Raw genomic sequence first — 22,021 nt, forward strand, 5'->3', positions numbered from 1 at the left:
ATTCAGTCAGCCTTTTTTTTTTTTTTTAGATTGGCTTGTTTTATTTTGCATGATAGTCCCTAGTTCCATCCATTTACTGGTAAGTGCCATAATATCATTTTTCTTTATGGCTGAATAATATTCCACTGTGTATATATACCACATTTTCTTTATCTATTTATCTCCTGGAGGGCACTAGTTTAGCTATTGTGAATTGGGCTGCTATAAGCATTGATGTGGTTGCATCACTATAGTATGCTAATAGATGCAAAAATTCTTAATAAAATACTGGAAAATCACATATAAAAACATATTAGAAAGATCATGCACCATGATCGTGTGGGGTTCATCCCAGAGATGCAAGGTTGTTTCAACAAATGGAAATTAATAAATGTAATTCATCACATCAATTGACTTAAAGACAAGAATCACATGATTATCTCAATAGATGCAGAAAAAGCATTTGACAAACTCTAGCCAGAGCAATTAGACAGAAGAAAGAAATTTAGGTGATACAAATAAGAAAAAAAAGGACTCAAACTATCCCTATTTGCTGAAGACATGATTTTATACTTAGAAGACCCAAAAACACTTCACCAAAATCTTCCAGAATTCATAAATGAATTCAGCAAAGCTGCAAGAGGTAAAATTAACACCCATAAATCATTTGTGTTCCTATACATCAGTGATGAATCAACTGAAAGAAAATCAGGAAAATGATCCCTTTATAAAATAAAATAAAATAAAATAAAATATTGGGGAACCAATCTAACAAAAAAGGTGAAAGACCTCTATAATGAAAACTACAGAACACTAAAGAAAGAAATTGAAAAAGGTCTTAGAAGATGGAAAGATCTCCCATGTTCTTAGATAGGCAGAATTAATATTGTCAAAATGGCCATACTATCAAATTCCAAAGATGTACTTTATAGAGAGAGAAAAAGCAGTCATGAAATTCATTTGGAAAAATAAGCCAAAGCAATCCTTAGCAAGAAAAATAAAGCAGGAGGCATCACAATACCAGAACTTAAATTATAGTAAATTATACTACAGAGCTATAGTAACAAAAAATGCATTGAAGACCCATGGTCCAGAATAGAGGACATACAGACAAACCCACATAAATACAGTTATCTCCCATACTAAACAAATGCACCATAAACATACATTGGAGAAAAGATAGCTTCTTCAACAAATGATGCTGGGAAAACTGGAAATTCATGGCATTTGCTGGTAAATGGATGGAATTGGAGACTATCAAGCTGAGTGAAATAAGCCAATCCCCCTTAAAACAAAGCCTGAATGTTTGCTCTGATATGTGGATGTTAACACACAATAAGGTGGTGGGGAAGAAGAGAAGTTCATTGGATCACACAAGGGAGAAATGAAAGCAAGGGAGGGGGAATAGGAATAGAAAGACAGAAGAGTGAATTGAACCCAACTTTCCTATGTTCATGGATAAGTACATGTCCAGTGTAATGCCACATTAGGTACAACCACAATAATGAAAAGTGATATCCCACGTATGTACAATATGTCAGAATACATTCTATTGTTGTGTGTATCTAAAAAGAACAGTAACAAAAAAGAATGCTCTGTGATGTTCACACAATGATAAAACTGCATACCAAGGCACCTATCATCACAAATCCCTGTCATTAAATGACACGCGTGACTGTATTTTTCGAGAAAATACACAAAATATAAAATTTAGCATCTGCACCACTTTAAGGGTACATTCACACCATTGTAAAATAAGCACAAATATCAATTCACAGAAAACTACTTTTTGTAAATTCTGTACCCACTCTAATTCCCTAGTTAGAGGTGGGGTAACTGGGAGGAGAACCAGGAAGGAACTTGTGTGAGATCAGGAGAAGAGAGACAAGCTAGGGGGCACCTAATGTCTGCTCCTGATATTTCTTTTCTTCTTAAAATTTTTTTTTGTTCTTTTCCGTTACACATGACAGCAGAATATATTTTGATGTGCCATCCATACACACTTAACATTTCTTTTTCCTGCATCCATGGCAAAATGGTGACTTTTGTGCTCAGTTACTTACCCTTTCTGACCGATCTGGGTGACCCGGAGGTCTTCTCCATATTTGGTCTTGATCCACTTAATGCCTTGTAGCTGAGGGTCCACCATGAGCGGCCAGCGCTCACAGTTGATGAGGATGGTGGCATTCTCCATGGACATGCGGTCTGCCGGGAGGCCCTCATTCTGCCAGGCGGCCACATCGGCATCGTCTGTCAGCATTCTCAGGGGATCCAGGGATGGGGTGACTGGGATGGGAACCTGGTGAAAGTGAACACATGTGTTCAGAATGGAGGAGCATTTTCTCAGTGGGGGGGAGGTGGACTCGGATCTCACTTTAAAAAGCAAGATCAAGGTTCCCCCAAAGAGTGTGCATGGGGGTGTGATCATTTTTGGAATCAGGTGTTTTGTTGAAGTCCTGATAGTCTTTTTTTCTCTTGATGGATAAATAATAATAAAAAATCAGCCCATTGCTCTTTGTTATATTCACCTAAACCAAATTTCTGCTAGAGATGGGTTATATTTTAATATAGAACCTCCTACATTTATTTTTCTACCATGTCTCTCGGTTACCAGCCTGAAACTTTCATCTGTTGCACCACCTTGCAAAGGGGTAGAAAGGCTTACTTTCCCGGCTGCCCCAAACATCCTATTCCCAGGGTTGCTCACAGGACCCTCTCTGCACATCTGCCTGCCAAGAGCATCCACCATCCCTGAGAACTCTCCCCATGGCTCCCTTGAGGGCTCCCAGACTCTTCCTTTTCTTCTCTTTTGGTCTCTATCTGCTTATTTAATTTTCCTACAAGCAATCTTTTTCATTGATGACTCATATACACTTTTTAAAAACTAGAAGTAAAATTCACACAACAGAAAACTAACCATTTTAAAGGTGTCGAATTCAGTGGCATTTAGAACATTCGCAATGTTGTGCAACCATCAGCTCTGTCTATATCCAAAACATTTTCATTGCTCCAAGAGGGAACCTCGTACACATAAAATAATCACTCCTCATTTCCCTCTACTCCAAGCTCTTGGCAACTACTAATATGTTTTCTGTCTCCATGGATTTTCTGATTATGGATATTTAATATAAATGGAATCAGACAATATGTGACCTTTTGTGCCTGGCTATTTTTATTTAGTGACATGTTTTCGGGAGTCAGACATAGTCCCTTTCAACCCCTCTGTCTCTCTCCTCTCTGTGCTGTGCTTTGCCCAGTTGCCCCAGGAAAATCTCTTCAAACCATCTCCTGTCCCTTAACTTGATCTATTAAGGGCACAAATGGCCAGTGCTATGCCATCAAACAAACTGTTAAAGAGAAATCAGCCCCTTCAAGGTTCTCATCCTGGGATCGGATTTTTCTTTTAATCTTATTCACAGTGGCGTTATTTTGAGAAGGCATTAGTATTTTTTTTTAGCAGAGTGTCTGTTATAGTTTGAATGTGCCCCTGAAATTCATGTGCTGAGAACTTTATTTGTGATGCCACAGAGCTGGGAGGGGGCCCTAATAAGAGGTGATGAGGTGACGGATGCTGGGCCCTCCTAAGGGGATTTCTGTCCTTACCATGGAGTGGGTTAGTCATCGTGAGAGTGGATTTGTTGTAAAAGTGAGTTTGGCCCCCTCTTGCTCTCTAGCTCTCACCCTCTCTTGTATTTTTGGCTCCCACTCTAGGATGATACAGCACAAAAGCCCTCACCAGATGTCAGAGCTCTTGGGCTTCAAGACTCATAAAGCATAAGCCAAAAAAAAAAAAAGAAATCTCTGCTCTTTATAAATTACCCAGTCTCAGGTACTCTGTTACAGAAGCTGAAACCAGACTAAGGAGTCTATGGCATAGAAATGTTTAAGAACCCCGAACAAAGCCAGTAAAATCTTCACCAGCTGCAACAAAGCAGCTCATCTTCATTTGCTCAATTAATGATGGTTCTTTCAATAATTTCCTCTTTTCCACCAGTGTTCAAGATGAACAAAATAACAGTTTAATTAGTACTTTTAACATGACTAGTTAACACAATGAGTACTGCTATGTTATAATAGCTTAACTAGTACTTGTACCATTCCAAGTACTATAATAGTCTTTAAATCACTGTTTAGCAAATCATCACAGAAGTAGGATTTTATGAGATAATCTGGGAAATCAACCATTTATCCCCCCTCTCAAATGCATCTGTTTTGTTCTGGGGATACAGCTACCAATGAATTTTGGAAGACATCCCTTACTGTACATTGTGAACTTTTGGTGCTGATGCTTCCCATAGCTGAATTTTATGAATTTAAGATCCTCTGTGAACATGTTGGCGGTATCCTGATCTTGGATGACTTCTGAGACTCCTTTAGAATGGAGGGTAGGGCACACTAGATACTCACTGAATATTAGTGAACTAATGATAATGAGTGATGTGAATATGCCATGGGAATATTAGGAATTATTCTGACTATAGGATCCAAGTGCAGCTTGGATTCCCCTTTGATTAGAAACTAGCACCTTGCCTATTTCATTCAGTTGGGTGGGAGAGGTGTAGAGGAAGGACCCGGGAGTAGGTTCATCTACTTATATAAAGACCACCTGTGCAGCCCATGGCAAAATCACCTGAGCTGTGGTGGGCGTGTCTCAGAGTCCCAGGCACAAATTAGGCAGCTTTGAGGCCTGGTGACAAGGTGCAATGAGTAGCTGCTCCTATGACATTTGGCTCTGGAGCTGAAAGATCGGAGAAAAACAAAGGTTTTGTTCGGGTCTCCTGGATTTTACTATTTTGAGAAGGGCCAAGAGAGAGCTTCTGGCCAGAGGACCCAAATTCCCATGAAGAACTTCATTAAGAAGTGAGATTCTGTCCTTGGCTGGCCTAAAGGGTAGTGGGCCACAATGCAAGGCAGGGTAGAAGGACACGGAGGACACCCATGTCCCAGGCCTGGTGCTAAAAGAGCGGTATTAGGAGTGAGTGTGCAAGAGGGCACCAGAAGGTTTGAGTTCCTGTGGTCGTGTGACCTCACTGGTGTCCATGTGTGGACACAGGAGAAATTCAGGAAGTACGTACTTTCAGCTGGTTCAGGTAGGGTCGCCAGGTCCCGTCCATGAGGCTCTGCCGGTATTTTTTGGTACAGAAGCCAAGGTACGAAATGAAAGCTGTAATAAGCAAAATGTCTCCACACAACGTCCTTTCCTGCTGCTTGAAGTTCTGCACAGCTTCTGCCCACCTCACGTTTTCAGAAGCGAGTCCCCCAACCTACCATTTCAAAGGCCAGAGAGGAGAGAAGACGCTGTCACATGCCGGGCAACAGCAGTGGATCTGACCACAGAGATCACTCATTGCACGTTCAGAGCAGGAAGAGCCAGGACATCATTTGTTTGACCCTTTCGATCAGTGCTATTTGGTCCTGATTTCAGCAAACAAGCCCTTGTTCTGTGCTGTGCCTTACGAGGACTACAGAAAGATGACTTTTTTAAAATTGGTGCATTATGATTATTTATAACAGTGGGATTCATTATGGTACGTTTCTATATGCACATGACGTAATTTGATCAATTTCATTACCTGGTACTTCCCCTTTTCCTCTCCCCCTACTCCTGGTTCCTATCCTCTACTGGATCCCTTATAGTTTCATGAGGTTCCTCTAAAAACTACTTTCTTCTAACTTCCATATATGAGTGAGAATATATGACGTTTGACTTTCTGAATTTGGTTTATGTTGCTTAACATGGTGGCCTCCAATTCCAACCATTTTCCTACAAATGACATAACTTTGTTCTTCTTTATGGCTGAACAAAACTCCATTGTGTGTGCATACATACACACATACCCACACATGCGTGCGCGCACGCACACACACGCGCGCGCACACATATTACATTTTCTTTATCCATTTGTCTACTGATGGGCACTTAGGCTGGTTCCATAGCTTGGCTAGTGTGAATTGTGCTGCTAAGAACATGGGTATGCATGATTGCTATAGTTGGCTGAAAAACAAGCTTTTAGGCTCTGCCCTTTTTCCCCTGTGGAGATGGATACCACCCACTTTACAGGTTGTTGGGAAGATTAAATATGATCTGTATGTTAATCACTTAGCACCATACCTGGTCTATAGGTACCTCTCCCTTCCTCTCTAAATGCTGGCCTGCCTTCCATTGCATTTTTCATTATACAATGGAAATAAATAAAATCAAATCTGTGTGCTATAAATAATTACCACGTGGTAAGTAAGACACAAATTGTAGAAGTACTGTGCATACGGGGGTGTGTGCCAAGGACCACAGACTTTGGAACACACCCTGATTGACCTGGCCCACTTTGGGATAGCAGCCCTCTCCTTGGGAATAGAGCCATCTTTCCACCGAGGATTGCAAGGTGTCTCATGGAGCTTCGTTCCTGTGTGAGGACTTGCCCTTCATTTTTCCCTTGAAAGAAGCCACCATACAGTGTCAGAACTGGGAAGGACCTGAGGAATTCGCTAACTTCACCATTCCCATTCCATTTTTAGATTAGACTAGAAGGGTGTAAGTATTTCCCCACAATCTGCTGGTAGAGAAAGAGGTGGTTTCAGAACACGTGCCTCATGTTTCTCCAGCCTAGTGCCATCCTGCCTCCCATGAGAACCATCTCAGAAAGTGCTCTAGCCAGGTGCAGCAAATTGTGCTGAGTTTTGGAAACCCATCAGGGAGCTGAATGGAAGGCAAGCCAGCTAGGAAATCTGGATGATTTCTCGCCCAATTCAGTTGAACGGAGGGTCTCTAAATTATGTAGAGGCTGGTCCCACAAGCAAGCACAGACACACACTTGTGGTACAGCCTTTCTCTACTAATGCATGACTCAGTTTAATGGTGGTAATGACTCATTTCTCCCTAAATTAAAAAATATGGCTTTGTTATACAAATAAGTGGTGTCTGGAATAAATGTAAAAAAGAATCGATTATATTTCCCTTCACTGGTAGGGATGGTGCTGCTAAGACTCTCAACTGAAGAGTAACCTCATTCAATGGACTGCTTTGCAAGATCTTAACTGATAAAGATAAAACTGATAAAGTGCCATTGTGCTGGGTTTTGTATCCAGGCTTTAAGAGACTGAAACTGTCCACTTTCTGTCTTGGAGTCCTGGGTCACTATGGAAGATATCTGACTAGCCTGCAGGAGATATTGCATGGAGAGGCCCTGAGACTACACTCTTATTATCAAAACATAGCATAAATAAAATCTTTAGAGCTTGCCTATAAAAATACATGCTTCCTCTAGTAATGTTTCTGCACACATGCAAGCTTAATTGCATCTTGCATGGGTGTGACAGATCCAGCATTTCCTTCCATCCGACCATCTCTATAAGCAAACTCTTGGCATGACCAGGGTGCATGTCCACACTTTCCTGAGGTCTCAGTCCCTGCATCCCAGCACGTATTAATGTTTCCCCGCAAGATGGGCAGTGCTGAGCTGTGCCATCTATTTCGCACCTTCACAACACTCCACAGAGCTGCTAATGTAACGGGAGCTCAGGCTGCCGAGGTGTGCACTCACCAGGCGGTTTGCAAGGGAGATGGTGCCTGCGGTCATTTCAGCTTCTTGCTGACATCTGAGTTTGTCGGCTGTTGCTTTCTCAAACTTGGCAGTGAGCTTTGCCAGGTTTTCGTTAAGGTGCTGTTTAGGAAGGAGCACAAGGTCTGTCAGTAATCCCAGCTCAGGTCACCTCCAGTGCTTCTGAGATGAGGGTTCATGTGATTATAGAAGAAGTGGTTGGGTTGTGGGGAGCTTAAGGGCCTGGGAAAGCAGGGTAGGAAAGGAAAGGAGCCAACTGAATGATCTCAAGTGGAGTCCCAGGGAAGAAGTTGGCTTTATACCGTAGTGAGGCTATGGAGTGGGAATGCAGAGATTTCCCATCCAAGGTGAGAGAGCTGAGCTTCCACACTCCAACACCTCAGTCATGGGGTAAAGGCTATAGGAGGTGAGACTGATGTGGGGGGTGGGGTGCATACACCCCACCTCTCTTTGTATTGGGGAAAATTGGGTTCTTGTGGTCTGTCAAAATGGTGCAGGTCTTGCTACTAAAAGCAAAAGCACATTAAAACTGGGGGAAACTAAAACATGGTCCAGAGGATACCAGGGCAGTTCTTCCTGGATCACTGACTGTACCTTCTGTGTCTAGTCAGGACAGGGCTGTCTAGGCTGACTAGAAGGCCTTAGACCTATAGGACAACTCTTATATAACCTCATTGCTTGTCTCCCGCTATTTCAAAGTATGGGAATATTTTTGAAAAAGTCATAGTTTTGATTTTTTAAAAAATTATTAAGAATCTAGGACTGGGGCTGGGGTTGTGGCTCAGCAGTAGAGCGCTTGCCTAGCATGTGCAAGGCCCTGGGTTCGATCCACAGCACCACATACAAATAAATGAACAAAATAAATGTATTGTATACAAATAAAAAACAAAAAAATAATCTAGAACTGGAGCATAAAACATTTGATGCCCTCAAGAATACATATTTGTATGTATAAAGAAGACACAGGAGATACCTACAAATGTGTCCCGTGTGGGTGCAGTAACTGGGGTTCAGGCTGTTCTGTTAGTCATTACTAAAGTCACAAGAGAAATAAATACAAGGCCGAGTTTACACAGCCAAGTAGGTTTAAGAGCAGGTGGTGAGCCATCTGATTAATGATGGCCGACTGGCCACTCATTTCCCACCTCTCTTCCCCAGACTTCTATAAAATGATTGCAAAGCAATTAAAAAAGCCATAAAGCCCTTAACAACAAGCAAACTGGTGAAGGCTGTTGGAGGATGAGGCTTTCCAAAAGATCTTTGGAGGGTCATGCTATGGAGGGAGTGCAGAGCAGGAGGAGGAAGGAGAAAGCTACAGCTCCCATATCTCACCAGAGGGGGAGCTGATGAGCCTACAGAGGCCCACTGTGAGTTGGAGATTTTGGGAATGAGAGGAGCTGGAAATAGGGGGGCTCATTGGGAGCCTATGGATCCAATTCATATCTCCATCCCCATGTCCAGCATTCAATGCCCCTCGGCACCTAGGCCACCAGGCAAGAGAGTCAACAGGGGCAGAGAAAAAGCACCATATTTTGGCATTTAGGGAGCATCCAACATAACTTATTTGATTTGGAAAACAAATATACCAGTCAGCTCTGCACTTACTTGCAGAACTAGAATCAGCGGGTTTTTTTTTTTTTTTTGCCTTTCTAAATATCTTTATTAGAATATTATAACTGCACATAATAATTGGGCTCATTTTGACAAAATCATACTGAATGGGATTTGGTTTACTCCATTTCAGTCCCTAGTACCCCCCTTCCCTTCTCCTGCTCACTCTCCCTATTCCCTTTCTCTAATCCTACTGGTCTTCCTTTCACGTGTTTATTTATTTATTTATTTTTAAATTTTTAAGTTGTAGATAAACACGATATCTTTATTTTTATTTGTTTATTTTTATGTGGTGATAGGGACCGAACCCAGCGCCTCAAGCACGCAAGGCAAATGCTCTACCACCGAGTCACAACCCCAGCCAATATTTATTTATTTTTGATCGCTGCCTTACACATATACTTAAAGGTGGAATTCACTGTGGTATATTTATACATGCACATAGCATGATTTTGTCAAGTTCATAGAATCAGCTTTTGAACACTACCTCTTATAAACATGAAAGAACAAGAAGATGTTAATGAAAACTTAGATTAAGGTAAATAAGAGGAAAATGAGGGTCTGGAAAAAGGGAGATAATTCAGTAACAATAGCAATGTTAAAACCTTTTCCAACTATTTTATCAGAGATGTGCAAGATATTTCACCCCTCAAATGAGAACAGGATGCTACCAAGACAACTCATTGGCAATGACCAGTATTGCATTGTTAATTTACAACATATTAAGTTCAAGGGAAGGGCTAAAAGAGGAATTTGAGGAAATCTCCTAGAAATTACAAGAAATCATACAATGACAAAAAGAAGGGAAAGAGAGGACCATGTCAGGAGGGTTGTCATCCAACCAATATGCATTATGAGTCGAAAAAGAAGACAGAAGGATGAGATAATACCAAGTAGCTGAGGACAGTAAGTCTTTACATGCAAAGCACAATGAATACAAAGAGAATGACAGCTAAGCACATCAGTGTAAAATTTCAGATACTAAGAATAAAGAGAAAGTTGAAAGACTTCCAGAAAGGCGAGGGAGTGTGGGGGGGGGAACGGCATTCACAAAGGAATGGGACCCCAATGGTTCATTACACTTCTCACCAACAACAGAATAAAGCACTCTGTGTCTCAAGGAGAAAAAATAGCAACTTGGAATTCAAAACCTGGCAAATTAATTGTTACTTCAGTTAAAAAAAAAAGGCATTTCCAGACTTCTACTATTCAGACAATTTACCTCTCTCTCTTAAGTTTTTTGAGAAAGTTTCTTGAGGATAAACCATAGAAGAATTAAAGAAGAAACCCACTTTACGCATCCTGAATATAAAATTCTGTACTGGGAATTATCCTTAAATTCTAACCACAAAGCATGCACGTGGCAGGTATTTACGTGTGTGCATGTGTGAGTATGTATGTGTGTGTGTGGAGAGTGTGTGTGTGTCTATGAGTGTGAGTGTGTTTGTGTGTGTGACTGGAGAAGGCTGGAAGGGCTTCAACAGCAAATGGGGAGGAATTTTCTTGCTCTGAGTGAACCTGCATATTAGGGACAGGTGATGGCCCTTGTCCTCTGGTATTAGCAGGGACAGTTCACATGCTCTTGATGTTAATAGGCACATGAATAAGCAAAGGATGGAGAGGAAGTGGTTAAAAGCAAGAATATATATATATTTTTCCACTAGAAAATATTTTGGCAGAACAGAAGTGCCTCCCTAAGGTAGCCAAGGATTTTAAACATATTCTTATTGCTTTCACAGGTTGAGTGGGCTCATCATATGAATGTCGGCTACTGAAAAGGTATAAACATTTTGAAAACATCCCCTTTGCACCAAATGTTCTTTTAGTTAAAATAGCTTGAGTAGAGAGTCTCAAAAATTCTCTTGTTATACTTTCCTGGGAGAGACTGAAGAACATGAAATTATTGGGAGGTCTTTTCCTCCCAGAAATCTGGAATGGGGATATCACGGTATTTTACCCTTGGTGTTCTTTGAGGAGGAACTGCTATGGAGATTATCACCTGTTTTAAATAAATGTTCCATGAACATCTGGATTTACAAAGCAAGTATTTTAGAGATCAGCTGCTTTACCAAAACTAATATTATTATTATTATTAGTGCTGGGGATCAAGCTCATGGCTTCACATATGCTAGGAAAGTGCTCTACCACTGAGCTACATCCCCAGTCCCAAAGTATCTTTCAAAAATAGAGATTGGTGGCAAGGATTTTTGAATTAGAGACATTAGTCACAGGTTTTCATTTAACAATCAATAAGCCCACACCACATGAGGCATGCCGCACGTCTACAATCCTGCTTTTGACAATTTGTAAGACCTGCTTTATCGTCATGACAAATGTGCAGCAAGCATCTCATTTGCCTGGAATGCAGGTGTAGAAATTAAATATCCAGAAAATTGTTTGGATTGAAGTTGATTACGGGAGCGACTGAATTCTTGCATGCAGTAGACATGCATGTGATAGAAAGTGTGCGAGGCAAAGGAGGGCAGGAGAGGCAGAGGGGCAACAGCGAGACCTCAGGCTGTTCCTGCTGCTCCCTCTGTCCTGGGCAGGTCTGGCTTCAAGCTTTACTTGTGCAATTTCCTTTAATCCTCACAACAATCCAGTGAAGCCAGTTCTATTACTGTGTCCATTTTACTTTAGGAAACTTTAGTTTGGGCATTCTGAAGACACCACCAGTAAATATCACAGCTTGGTTTGGAATTAAAGTCTATTGATGAACATATTTTTAATTGCTGTGCTATCCCCAGGATTCTAATGTCTATCTTTTACTTTTGAAGTTTTCATTTTCATGGTCAAGGTGAAGTTCAAGGGGACTCCTCTCTAAAATAGATGTGAACCCAAGATCACCATCCCCTTCCCGCAGTGCTGGGTGAAGCAGATATGCTAGTGTTACCTATGTGATGTTTAATATAGCTAATGACCCTTATAGTTTTATAGTTTTGGACAATGGAACACCCCCGAAATCACAGAATACTGCTTGCTTTTTTTTTCTTTTTCTCCAGTACTAGGGATTGAATCCAGGGGTGCTCTACCACTGAGATACATCCTAAGACCAGCTCTTATTATTTCTTTTATTTGGAGACCATGTGTCACTGAGTTTCCCAAGCTGGACTTGAACTTGTGATCCTCCTGCCTCAGCCTCCTGAGCCACTGGGATTACAGGTGTGTGCCACCATGCCCAGCTATACTGCTTGCTTTTAAAAGCATCTATAAAACAATGCAGATAGCATAAGACATGTCCACACTGCTGAGTGTGAGACTGACACTGTTGGCCAGAAATGAAGCTAATTAGGTACCAAAGGTGAAGCAAGGTGGCTAAAACCTACATTTCAAAGGGGATGAGGAGGAAAGAATCTTGAAGTCTTAACTTTTTTCTCTTAACCTATCAAATGTGCAAAAAATATTAAATTCACTTTAACATTTAACATGGTTAATAAGAGAACAGTCAGCTCCATGATAATACCGTGTGTCTATGATATATCTACCTATCTGTCACCCTTTCTTTCTTCAGAGAAAAAGGAAAAAAATCTTTTCAGACCAGAATTGTAAGCCAGTGGTTCAGGGGATTTGTCTTGTTTGGCCTAAAAGATGTTAGAAAAAGAAATATAAAAAGTTGCCTCTGTTGACAAATGAAATTTTGTTTAAAAAAAGGGGGAGGGGCTGGGTTGTGGCTCAGCGGTAGAGCGCTCGTCTAGCATGTGCGAGGCCCTGGGTTTGATCCTCAGCACCATATAAAAATAAATAAACAAAATAAAGGTATTTTGTACAACTACAACTAAAAAAAATAAATATTAAAAAAAGGGGGGGGGTGTTTCCTATTTCCCCTTAGATATCATGTTAGGCACTGGGTCATGGCCAGAGAAGGGTGTTTGAGAGGCTGCACTGTTTGCAATGGGGTGAAGAAGGGGCTGGGGTCCACTCACAGCAATCTTGGCTTTGATGGCCGCCAGCTTCTCCTGAGCAGCTGTGAGCTCCGAGGTGGCTTTGCTTAAAGCCTGGCGCTTGGGTTCCACATCACAGAACACCTCATAGAACCTCACGATGTTGATGACCCAAGAGCAGAGGCCCGAAGCTGCGTAGGACTTGGTGGCCACGAACTCAGGATTGAACTCAGGGTCTTGCAGATATGGTCTGATGGCTTTGAGGCAATTCTCGTGAATGTTCTCCTTGTCAAAGTGGATCAGGGAATCCAGGAAGCTGTCCACTTTGGTCATGGTGACCTTAGCAGCCTTCCAGCTCTGGTCCTTGGGCACCTTGCCCCCTGGGGCCATGAGCACCATCACTGCGGCACTGACGTTACTGACAGCTGGAGGTGGGGAACCAAATGACTTCAGCTCTGTCAGGTTGGTCTGAGAAAAGAGAAGGAGGTCATTAGAGGGAAAAACGAATGAGTTTTCTTTGTCCTCTTGGCCACTAATGGAGTTAGGCTGGGGAGCAATCAATCTGAATGGGCTGCTTTGAAGCCTGCAGCAGCCCTCTGAATTTTAAATATCATGACTCATCAAAAGGAAACCAAAGCTACTCCCCAGTGACTTCAGACTTCCCTGAATGGTTAGACGGGGACTCAGCTATGTTCTTTCAATGCTTTAACTGACTCTCAGCCCCATTAGAAACACACAATTATTTCACATTCAGCTGAAAAACTATAGGGATGCCAACATACTCTGAAATATGCAGCATGACATGAATAAAAGATAAGGTTATTATAAATTAATTTCCACCCCGGATTGCTATAACTAATTTTTTTTTTCTTTAATTAAACTGCTTTGTTCCATGAGCTCGTTCTAACTACTCTTGACTGTCCTGATAGCAAAGTGGCATTTTTTTTTCTGCCAAGAAATAATTCAGTCAGAAAGCCAGGCACGGCTCCTGAGTCAGCTGCCCCTGCCCGGTCGCAGGTTTGTCCTTTGTTCCAAGTCTCACTTGCTCTAGAGAGGTGTGGCTAAAAGGACTGACCTTGGCAAATCACTTAAACTTCCCGGGACTTGATGCCCTCGTGTGTAAATTGGGGTCAGGGGCACCCACTAATTCATGTATAAAATTGTGTTCTAAATGCTCATGAAGTTGATGTGAGACTCTCTGTGATATTCCACGTGAAGCCCAGGAATGAAACCACTCGCTTATGGGGGAAGATCTTGATTTCAGAGATGAAAGCCTTTTCCGAATTTATTCAAGGTGCACTTGAACCTGGAAGTCCACCAGTGAAGGGGGCTATTTCTAGCTCCTAATGGAAAGACTGAGGAAGATGCTCCTTTTGTTCCTGAACTGTTTTCACATGTGGTTATGACTCCCCGGCAGGGGCAGAAATGAAGGATGGCATAGGTGTGAGAGGGATGCTAGCACACCTGTAGTGGTAGCCTCCATGGAGGTGAGAGAGGGCAAAGGGAGAAAATAGGAACAGGCAGAAATAAGAAATGGCATCATTTAAAAATTAATGCTTTGGGCATGATGGTGCATGCTTGTAACCCCAGTGGCCTGGGAGGCTGAGGCAGGAGGATCGTGAGTTCAAAGCCAGCCTCAGCAACTTAATGGGACCCTGTTGGAAGGAAGGAAGGAAGGAAGGAAGGAAGGAAGGAAGGAAGGAAGGAAGGAAGGAAGGAAGGGCTGGGGATATAGCTCCGTGGTTGAGTGCCCCTGGGTTCAATCCCAAGTACAAAAACCAACAACAAACAAAAAACCCTAAGAAATGATCTGAACATGGATTCTCAAGACAATAACAATGGGGCAGGCAGCAATGATACTACTAACAGAAGCCCAAGGTTGGCAGAGACATTTCTCAAGAGGCCACCATCGAGTGTGCAAACGTTGGGCAGCCTTGGTTCCACTCCTATCCTAGGGCTATTACTTTAGCTGTGGCCTTGACTGCTTTTCTCCAGGTACCTGCCTAATTAATTTGTCCTTTCCCCCCAATTTTCTCAAACTTCTCAGGATGGTCCACATTCACCTTCTTTAACACCAACTGCTACCTTCTGCCTTCTACCGCTGGTCCTCACCAGCTGCCCGGCCTCGGGGCTCCTCCATGCTGTGCTCCACATTTTTCTTTTTTATTCCACAGCATCTGTCATGCTGTATCCCTTCGTGTAAATTACCTCTTCCTTATGCTGATGGTGTCTTGCCTCTGCTAGAATATGAGCATCCTAGAGACACAGCTCTTCTTTTTTTTTCCTGCCTAGTCCACTAAAGGCAGTCCATAAATCTTCATTGAGTGAATAAATAAATAAACAAATGTACATCCAGAGTCATTCACAGGACAAAAATTTAATAAGTGCCCAGTACTGTTTTATGGGATGAAGATACTTAGAACACAAGAAAGGAAAAGTCCTTTTACTTATTCAGCTGGGGGAGATGGTTAAACAAAGAGATAATCTTTGATATTTTTGACAGTGAGAAGATAAACAAACCAGGGCTAATGGATAGAGACTACTTGGAGGGTGATGATACCATGTTAGCTAAGAAGGTAGGTCTGCAGAGGCCTCTTGGAGAACCTGACTTTCCAGCTGGGAGCTAAAAGATAGGAGCAAAGCAGTTCTAGAGAGATCTGCAGGACTATTCCAGGCTGCTGAGTCAGCAATGGAGAGGTCAGAGGCAAGAAGGCACTGGGCCATGATGTAGGGGTCAGAGGAGTCAGGAGATTGGTGGAGATGAGACTGAAGGTGCAATCAGGGCCAGACCATGGGGACCAGGCACCATGGGAAGAGTTAGGATTTTATTCTAATTTCAGCAGGCAGCCACTTGGAGGCCTTAGACAGCAAATGAAATTATCTGCTTTACGCTTTAAGAGGGTCACAAGAGAAAATTACAACATATCTAGCTTTGCAGATCTTTATTGCTTTGGTTTATGATTCTAGATTCTGGCAGCAATTCGAACAAAAACAGGTCAGAATGCTCCCTGACTGCACCAGTGGGTTTTGTTTACAGCCAGAGAAAAGGAGGTGACCTACAGAAAGCAGAAAGAAGTGAGGTACAGAGACGGCGCCACAGGTTACAGCTTGACCTTGGCCTTATTGGAACCTGCTTTGAACAGTGGGTCCTTGGTTGGCTGAAACTCTGCTGAGGGGATGGGTTAAGACGTGGTCATTCATTACAAGAGGAGGTTGTAGACTCTCTTCACTTCAAGATAGGCTTCAGTTCACTCTGTATGGAGAAACCTTTAGGCCAAATTTAAAATATGTTCAGAGGCATATTTTAATGAACAATTAATAACTTATGAATATTATTAATTATTTTTTTATAAAGTGTGATTTTTAAATAAGCAATGTACTTTTCTCTCTTACAGGTACATAATTGATTGGGCCAACTTCCTAAAGGTCAAACTTAATTCAGTTTAACCAGAGTGTGTTGTAGTGTGGGGGACAGGGCTGGGGTGTGCCCGCACTGTCAAGGGAAGCTGCTTTAGTCATTTACGAAGGAGACTGAAGAGGGCTTGGTCCAGGTTTTTCCCCAGTGCACGTGATGAGAAATGATTGGAACTGGAACCCATTTGGGGTAGTATAGTCAGAGCTTACTGCTAGGCTCAACAAGAAGTGAATAAAATTCTTCAGCAGGATTTTTTTCATCCTTCAGATGGATGAACCCAATTTATACAAAACAAATCGAATCTCAGGAAACCTAGGTCATTTCCAAAAATTTACCTCGTGCAGGATGCTTTGATGAATGTGATTCTATATAGATCTGTGTGAAAAATCTTAGAGTCATTTTTTTTTAAGGATAATAATATTCCTGGAAGTGGATTGGTTGGGTCCAAATGCAGAAACATTTTTAGCATTCCTTGTGTATACCATCAAGTTATTTCCCAGAAATTTCAATGACAAGTGCTCAAGAGAGCCTGACACATGCCCATTCTTTTCAATATTTAATTTGATAAGTTGAAAATGATATCACAACATTGGTTTAATTAATTTACATATCTATATAGTCATGTACGCACACCCAGACACATGCATATCCCTGTTTATGTTAACCTTCTTTTTCATGCAAAGCATCTTGAACATTTTAATGTTATTAATTATTTTTATAAAGTGTGATTTAAGATACGAAATGCAGTTTTCTCTCTTACAGGTACATAATTGGCTCAACTTCCTATTGTTTCACATTTAATAGTTGATTAAAGGATATTAACTTTTAATGATATTAGAGACAAAAACCAAAAATCCAAACTGGACTTCAATTAGATTTGTATTTGACTTATGAATAAATTGGGGGAAACAGTGGCATCCTTATGAAATTGAATCTTTCAGTATACAAACTTGGCATATGTTTATTCACATTTTTTTTTTAATCCACTAAGGATGTGCAGTTTTCTTCACAGTTTCAACAGATTTCCTTACACTTATTTGGACCCTGTGTTTTGGTTGTTACTTTGAAAATACATTTTCCAAATGGCTTTTGTGGATATTATGGAAGCTATTACATTTTGTAATCTCTTTTGTAATAAGCCCTTAACCTTTCTCATTTATTTACTATATTTTATAACATGTATGAAGAATAAGACATTTATCTGCTATTGCATAAGATTCATAGGATTGATATTTTTTTTCATTTATTATTGCATTGTTTAGGAATCTAGGATAGATTTTTTTTAGTAACAGTAGAGAGGGGGGCAACCACAGTGTCTTTTCTATGTCAATGGGAGTGTCTCTAGTGGCCTACTATTAAATAGGATGTTTTGCCCTTGGATTGGGATTGATTGCTTTCTGTTAGCAAAAAAAATCTAATTATCCTTTTATCCCTACTTTACTAAGAGCTTTAATAAGCAGTGAATATTGAACTGTGTTAAATACCGTTTTGACATTTCTCGGACTAAAAAGCTTTTCTCCCTTGCCGTATACTGGATAAACCTTTCTGGTTGCTGGCATATGGGTGTTTGAACACATTGCCAGAGTTGACGGACTGGTATTTTGTATGCACATACCTTATACCATCATTCATAAATTAATCTGAGGCTGTGTCTCTATCACTTTTAGTATTGAGCTGATCACCTTAAGGAGAACCTGAGAAGTTCTGCAGGGAAGAAGTTTGTCTATTATCCTAGCATTCCCCAAATGAATAGATTATAAAATCTATGTTTATGTTACTTGTTAGGTTAAAAGACAAAGAACAGACTGGGAGAAAACACACACACACACACACACACACACACACACACACACACGCACACACTCTCACACCAAGGAATTAATTGGAAACATTTGTAAAGAATAACTGTAAATCAATAGCAAGAAGAGAAACAATCTCAAAAGAAATGGGCAAAGAACCTGAACAATTGATGAACCAAAGAAGGTCTAAATATTTGGAAAGATTCTTGGTCTGTTTAGATTGAAACCATTTAAAATTAAAGTATTATTTATACAGCTTTCTCTGGCTTCTGTAGCAAATTACCACAAATGTAGCAATTCAAAACAACCTAGAGTTATCAGTGTGCGGTTCTGGAGGTCAGAAGTTCTACAGTAAAGGTGTTGGCAGGACTGGTTCTTTCTGAAGGCTCTAAGGGTCAATCCAGCCCATGTCTCTGCCAGTTACTAGATACTGTTGCTCCTTGGCTTATGGCCCCATAACACTCCAACTTTCCACTCCTTCTATCATCAGTCACCTTCCGTCTCTCTCTTTTGCAGACCCTGTGATTACATTTAGAGCTCTCACAATAATCCAGGATAATCTCCCTACCTCATGGCCTTTCACTTCATTATATCTGCAAAATCATATCTGCCATATACAGTAACATTCCTATGTTCTTTGGATTAGGATGTGGCTCTCTGGGGGAGAGGCATTATTCAGTCTGCCACTTTGTTCTACCAAACAGTTGTACTTATTTGGCCCAGAGAAATATTTGCACTTATGCAATTAAGGTATATGTACCGAGATATTTGTCTCAGGAGGAAACCCTACAAACTCAGTGAAAAATGAATGAATACAATACAGTACAATTATAACATGGAATACTACTTGCAATAAATAAACGAGGTTTCAACATAGGTACTCACAAGAAATGACCTTGTTTCAAGAGAGAAAATAACTTTCCACATATAAGTGAGTTCATGCAACATTTTTCTTTCTGTCTGGCTTATTTCACTTGGCATAATATTCTTCAGGTTTAACCATTTTCTCACAATATAGCAGCATCTCTTTCTTTTTAAAGGCCAAGTAGTAATCCATTGTATGTGTTACATTTTCAATTCATCTCTCTCTCTCTCTCTCATACACACACACACACACACACACACACACACACAAACACATACATACATACACACAAAAAATGTTACACTACAAGATAAGCTGATCGATTTGTTAATTTTCTTGACTATAGTAATTATTCACTATGTATACCAAATCATCATGTTTATACCCTAAACATATACAATAAATAAACAAGAGAAAGTAAGTTGGTAGCATCTATTTGCATTTAAAATATGGTATATTTTATATAATGTATATATGGTATGTATGCATTTATTCAAATGTAAATGCATAGAAAAATTGTTGAATTAGATACACCCAAATTATCTTCTGGGAAAAAACTGGGGCTGGAGTAGAAAATGAGAGTGACTTCATATTTGACCCTATATAGCCTATACAATTTGAATTATTTTTAACAATAAAAATGCCGTTACATATTATGTATGTAATAAAAATAAATTTGCTATAAAAATGCATGGGAAATAGAAAATTACAAGTAATTTTGTGGAGGGAGAAAAGGCCATGACATTGCAAGATATACCATTCCTAAACTAAGGCAGGAAAAAAAAACAACTATGGGATTTATTTCAGTTTAGCTATAAAAGCAATATAAAACTGCTGAGATGGAGACAGAACGTGCAGAGACGTAGTACCCGCCTCTGGATTTACAGGTATTCTTTATGTATGAGCTAAAAATTTATAGTTAACTTTGAAAATAATGAGCAAACAGGGAAATGGTCCTTAAATACCAAAGTTTTGTGAGTGCAGAAGGGTTTGTGGTGTCCTGGAGTCTGTGGGATCATGAAGCAAAATATGTCCTTATGACATGTTGTACACTCAGGTCCATTCTACTCCATCAAAAAAAGAAGTGCTATTTGAGACTCTGTTATGGTCTGGGTACGAGGTGCCCCCAATGAGCTCCTGGGGAGGCAGAAATATTCCGAGGTACAATGATCACATTATGGAGGGCTGTAACCTAATCAGATCATCCTAGTTTGACTTGATGCACTGGGTGGCGACTGTAGGCAGGTAGGACATGGCTGGAGGAGGTAGGTCACTGGAAGAATTCCTCTCCCCAACCCCTGCCAATTCTGTTTCCAGTCCCCACCATAAGCCCGGCAGAGTTCCTCTACTGGGCTCTTCCCAGGATATGCTGGCCTCATCTGGAGCTCAGAGCAATTCAGTAGACTCTCTATGGACTGAGACCTCTAGAAACTGAGAGCCCCAAATAAACTTTCCCTTCTCTAAGCTGTTGTTGTTGGTCATGGTGACCAAAAGCTAACTAAAACAGAATCATTAATAGGTTGCCCACCTGCAGATTGTGAACACTGGCCTACAGTTAAACTTCTTGGTGATGTCATGGGACTATTAAGGATGGTCGACTCACCCTCAGAACCCTCACCTGGGGACCTCACTTTATATTTATTTATTTAAAATTTTGAGACAGGGTCTCATTAAGTTGCTCAAGTTGGCCTCAACCTTGAGATCCTCCTGCCTCAGCCTTCCAAAAAGCTGGGGTTACCGATGTGGACCGCTGTGCTTGACTTTCAGGACCCCATTTTTGTACCCACCACTCAGATACACTGCAAAGATTGTTCCTTTCTGGAGTGTTCTTTTCTACTGCCTCCATCTAGTAAAATATTCATCCAATAGTAACTGATTAATTAACTGTGTCTTCTTTATTTCCTACCTGGCCAGGCAGTTCACTCTGCCCTCTTCTTTGCTGTCAAGTCATTGAAAATGTTTAATTTTTATTTCTGTTAGGTAATGCCTGCACAGGTTTGTAAACTCTACTGGAGCTTCAAGTCTTAGAACAAAACACCTCCCCAGCTTCAGCTCCCAGAAATCACCCCGTAATTTATTCCATGATTACCTCCAGATTTTATGCATTACTGATAGAGAAAACGTTTAGATTGCTGTTAAAAACATTTTAACATTATCAAGTGACTTAGTACTCTAGAAAATGAATACTTTATTATTTTTTGACTTCATTTTTCTCTCAATGTCTTCCTCTATTGTAGTTATGTCACAGTTTTAGTTAAGTTAGCATTGAGTGTGATTATAAGTATTGCATCAGGCTAGCAGGATCTCAGTACCTAAGGCCAGAAAGGAGATCACAAAAAAACTACAGGCCAATATCTTTAATGAACATAGATGCAAAAGTCCTCCACAAAATACTAGTAATCCAGATTCATCAAAAGGATCACTCAACATGATCAAGTGGATGAAAGAATGGTATTTGCAGATTAATATAAATGTGATAGAATGCACTAACAGAATGAAAGACAAATCATTTGATCATTTCAGATGCAGAAAAAGCATTTACCAAAGTCAACATTCTTTTATGATTAAGACACTCAGCAAATTAGGCGTGGAATGAATGGATTTCAATACAATATATTGAATATAATATATAATTGAATACAATATATTCAATACAATATATAATAAGTCAAGAGTTAATACACTTAATGGAGAAAAAGTGGAATCCTTTTCTCTATGATTCAGAAGACAAAAATACTCATTCTTGACACTTCTATTCAACATAGTATTGGAAGTCATTGGAAGGCAATAAGGCAAGAGAGAAATAAAAGGAATGCAAATAAAAAAGGAAGAAATGAAATTATTGCTGTTTGCTGCTTGCATGATCTTACATATAGAAATCCTAAAGTTTCCACTAGAAAAAAAAACACCTG

At 40.5% G+C, this 22,021-nt stretch overlaps 1 protein-coding gene across 1 annotated transcript in view; it reads right to left on the bottom strand.

The window, feature by feature from the left end:
* The window catches only part of LOC143637868 (dynein axonemal heavy chain 9-like), a 76,076-nt gene that overhangs the window by 22,805 nt on the left and 31,250 nt on the right, over positions 1 to 22,021 (bottom strand). Inside the window, exons 7-10 of the mRNA XM_077105174.1 lie at positions 13,073 to 13,498; positions 7,521 to 7,640; positions 5,055 to 5,243; positions 2,043 to 2,278 (exon numbers count right to left, since the gene is read on the bottom strand). Of these exons, the coding sequence (XP_076961289.1) occupies positions 2,043 to 2,278; positions 5,055 to 5,243; positions 7,521 to 7,640; positions 13,073 to 13,498 (971 nt within the window). The remainder of the gene's footprint in view (positions 1 to 2,042; positions 2,279 to 5,054; positions 5,244 to 7,520; positions 7,641 to 13,072; positions 13,499 to 22,021) is intronic.

This window comes from Callospermophilus lateralis, chromosome 14 (genome assembly GCF_048772815.1).
Source record: "Callospermophilus lateralis isolate mCalLat2 chromosome 14, mCalLat2.hap1, whole genome shotgun sequence".
Classification (NCBI taxonomy): Eukaryota; Metazoa; Chordata; class Mammalia; order Rodentia; family Sciuridae; genus Callospermophilus; species Callospermophilus lateralis.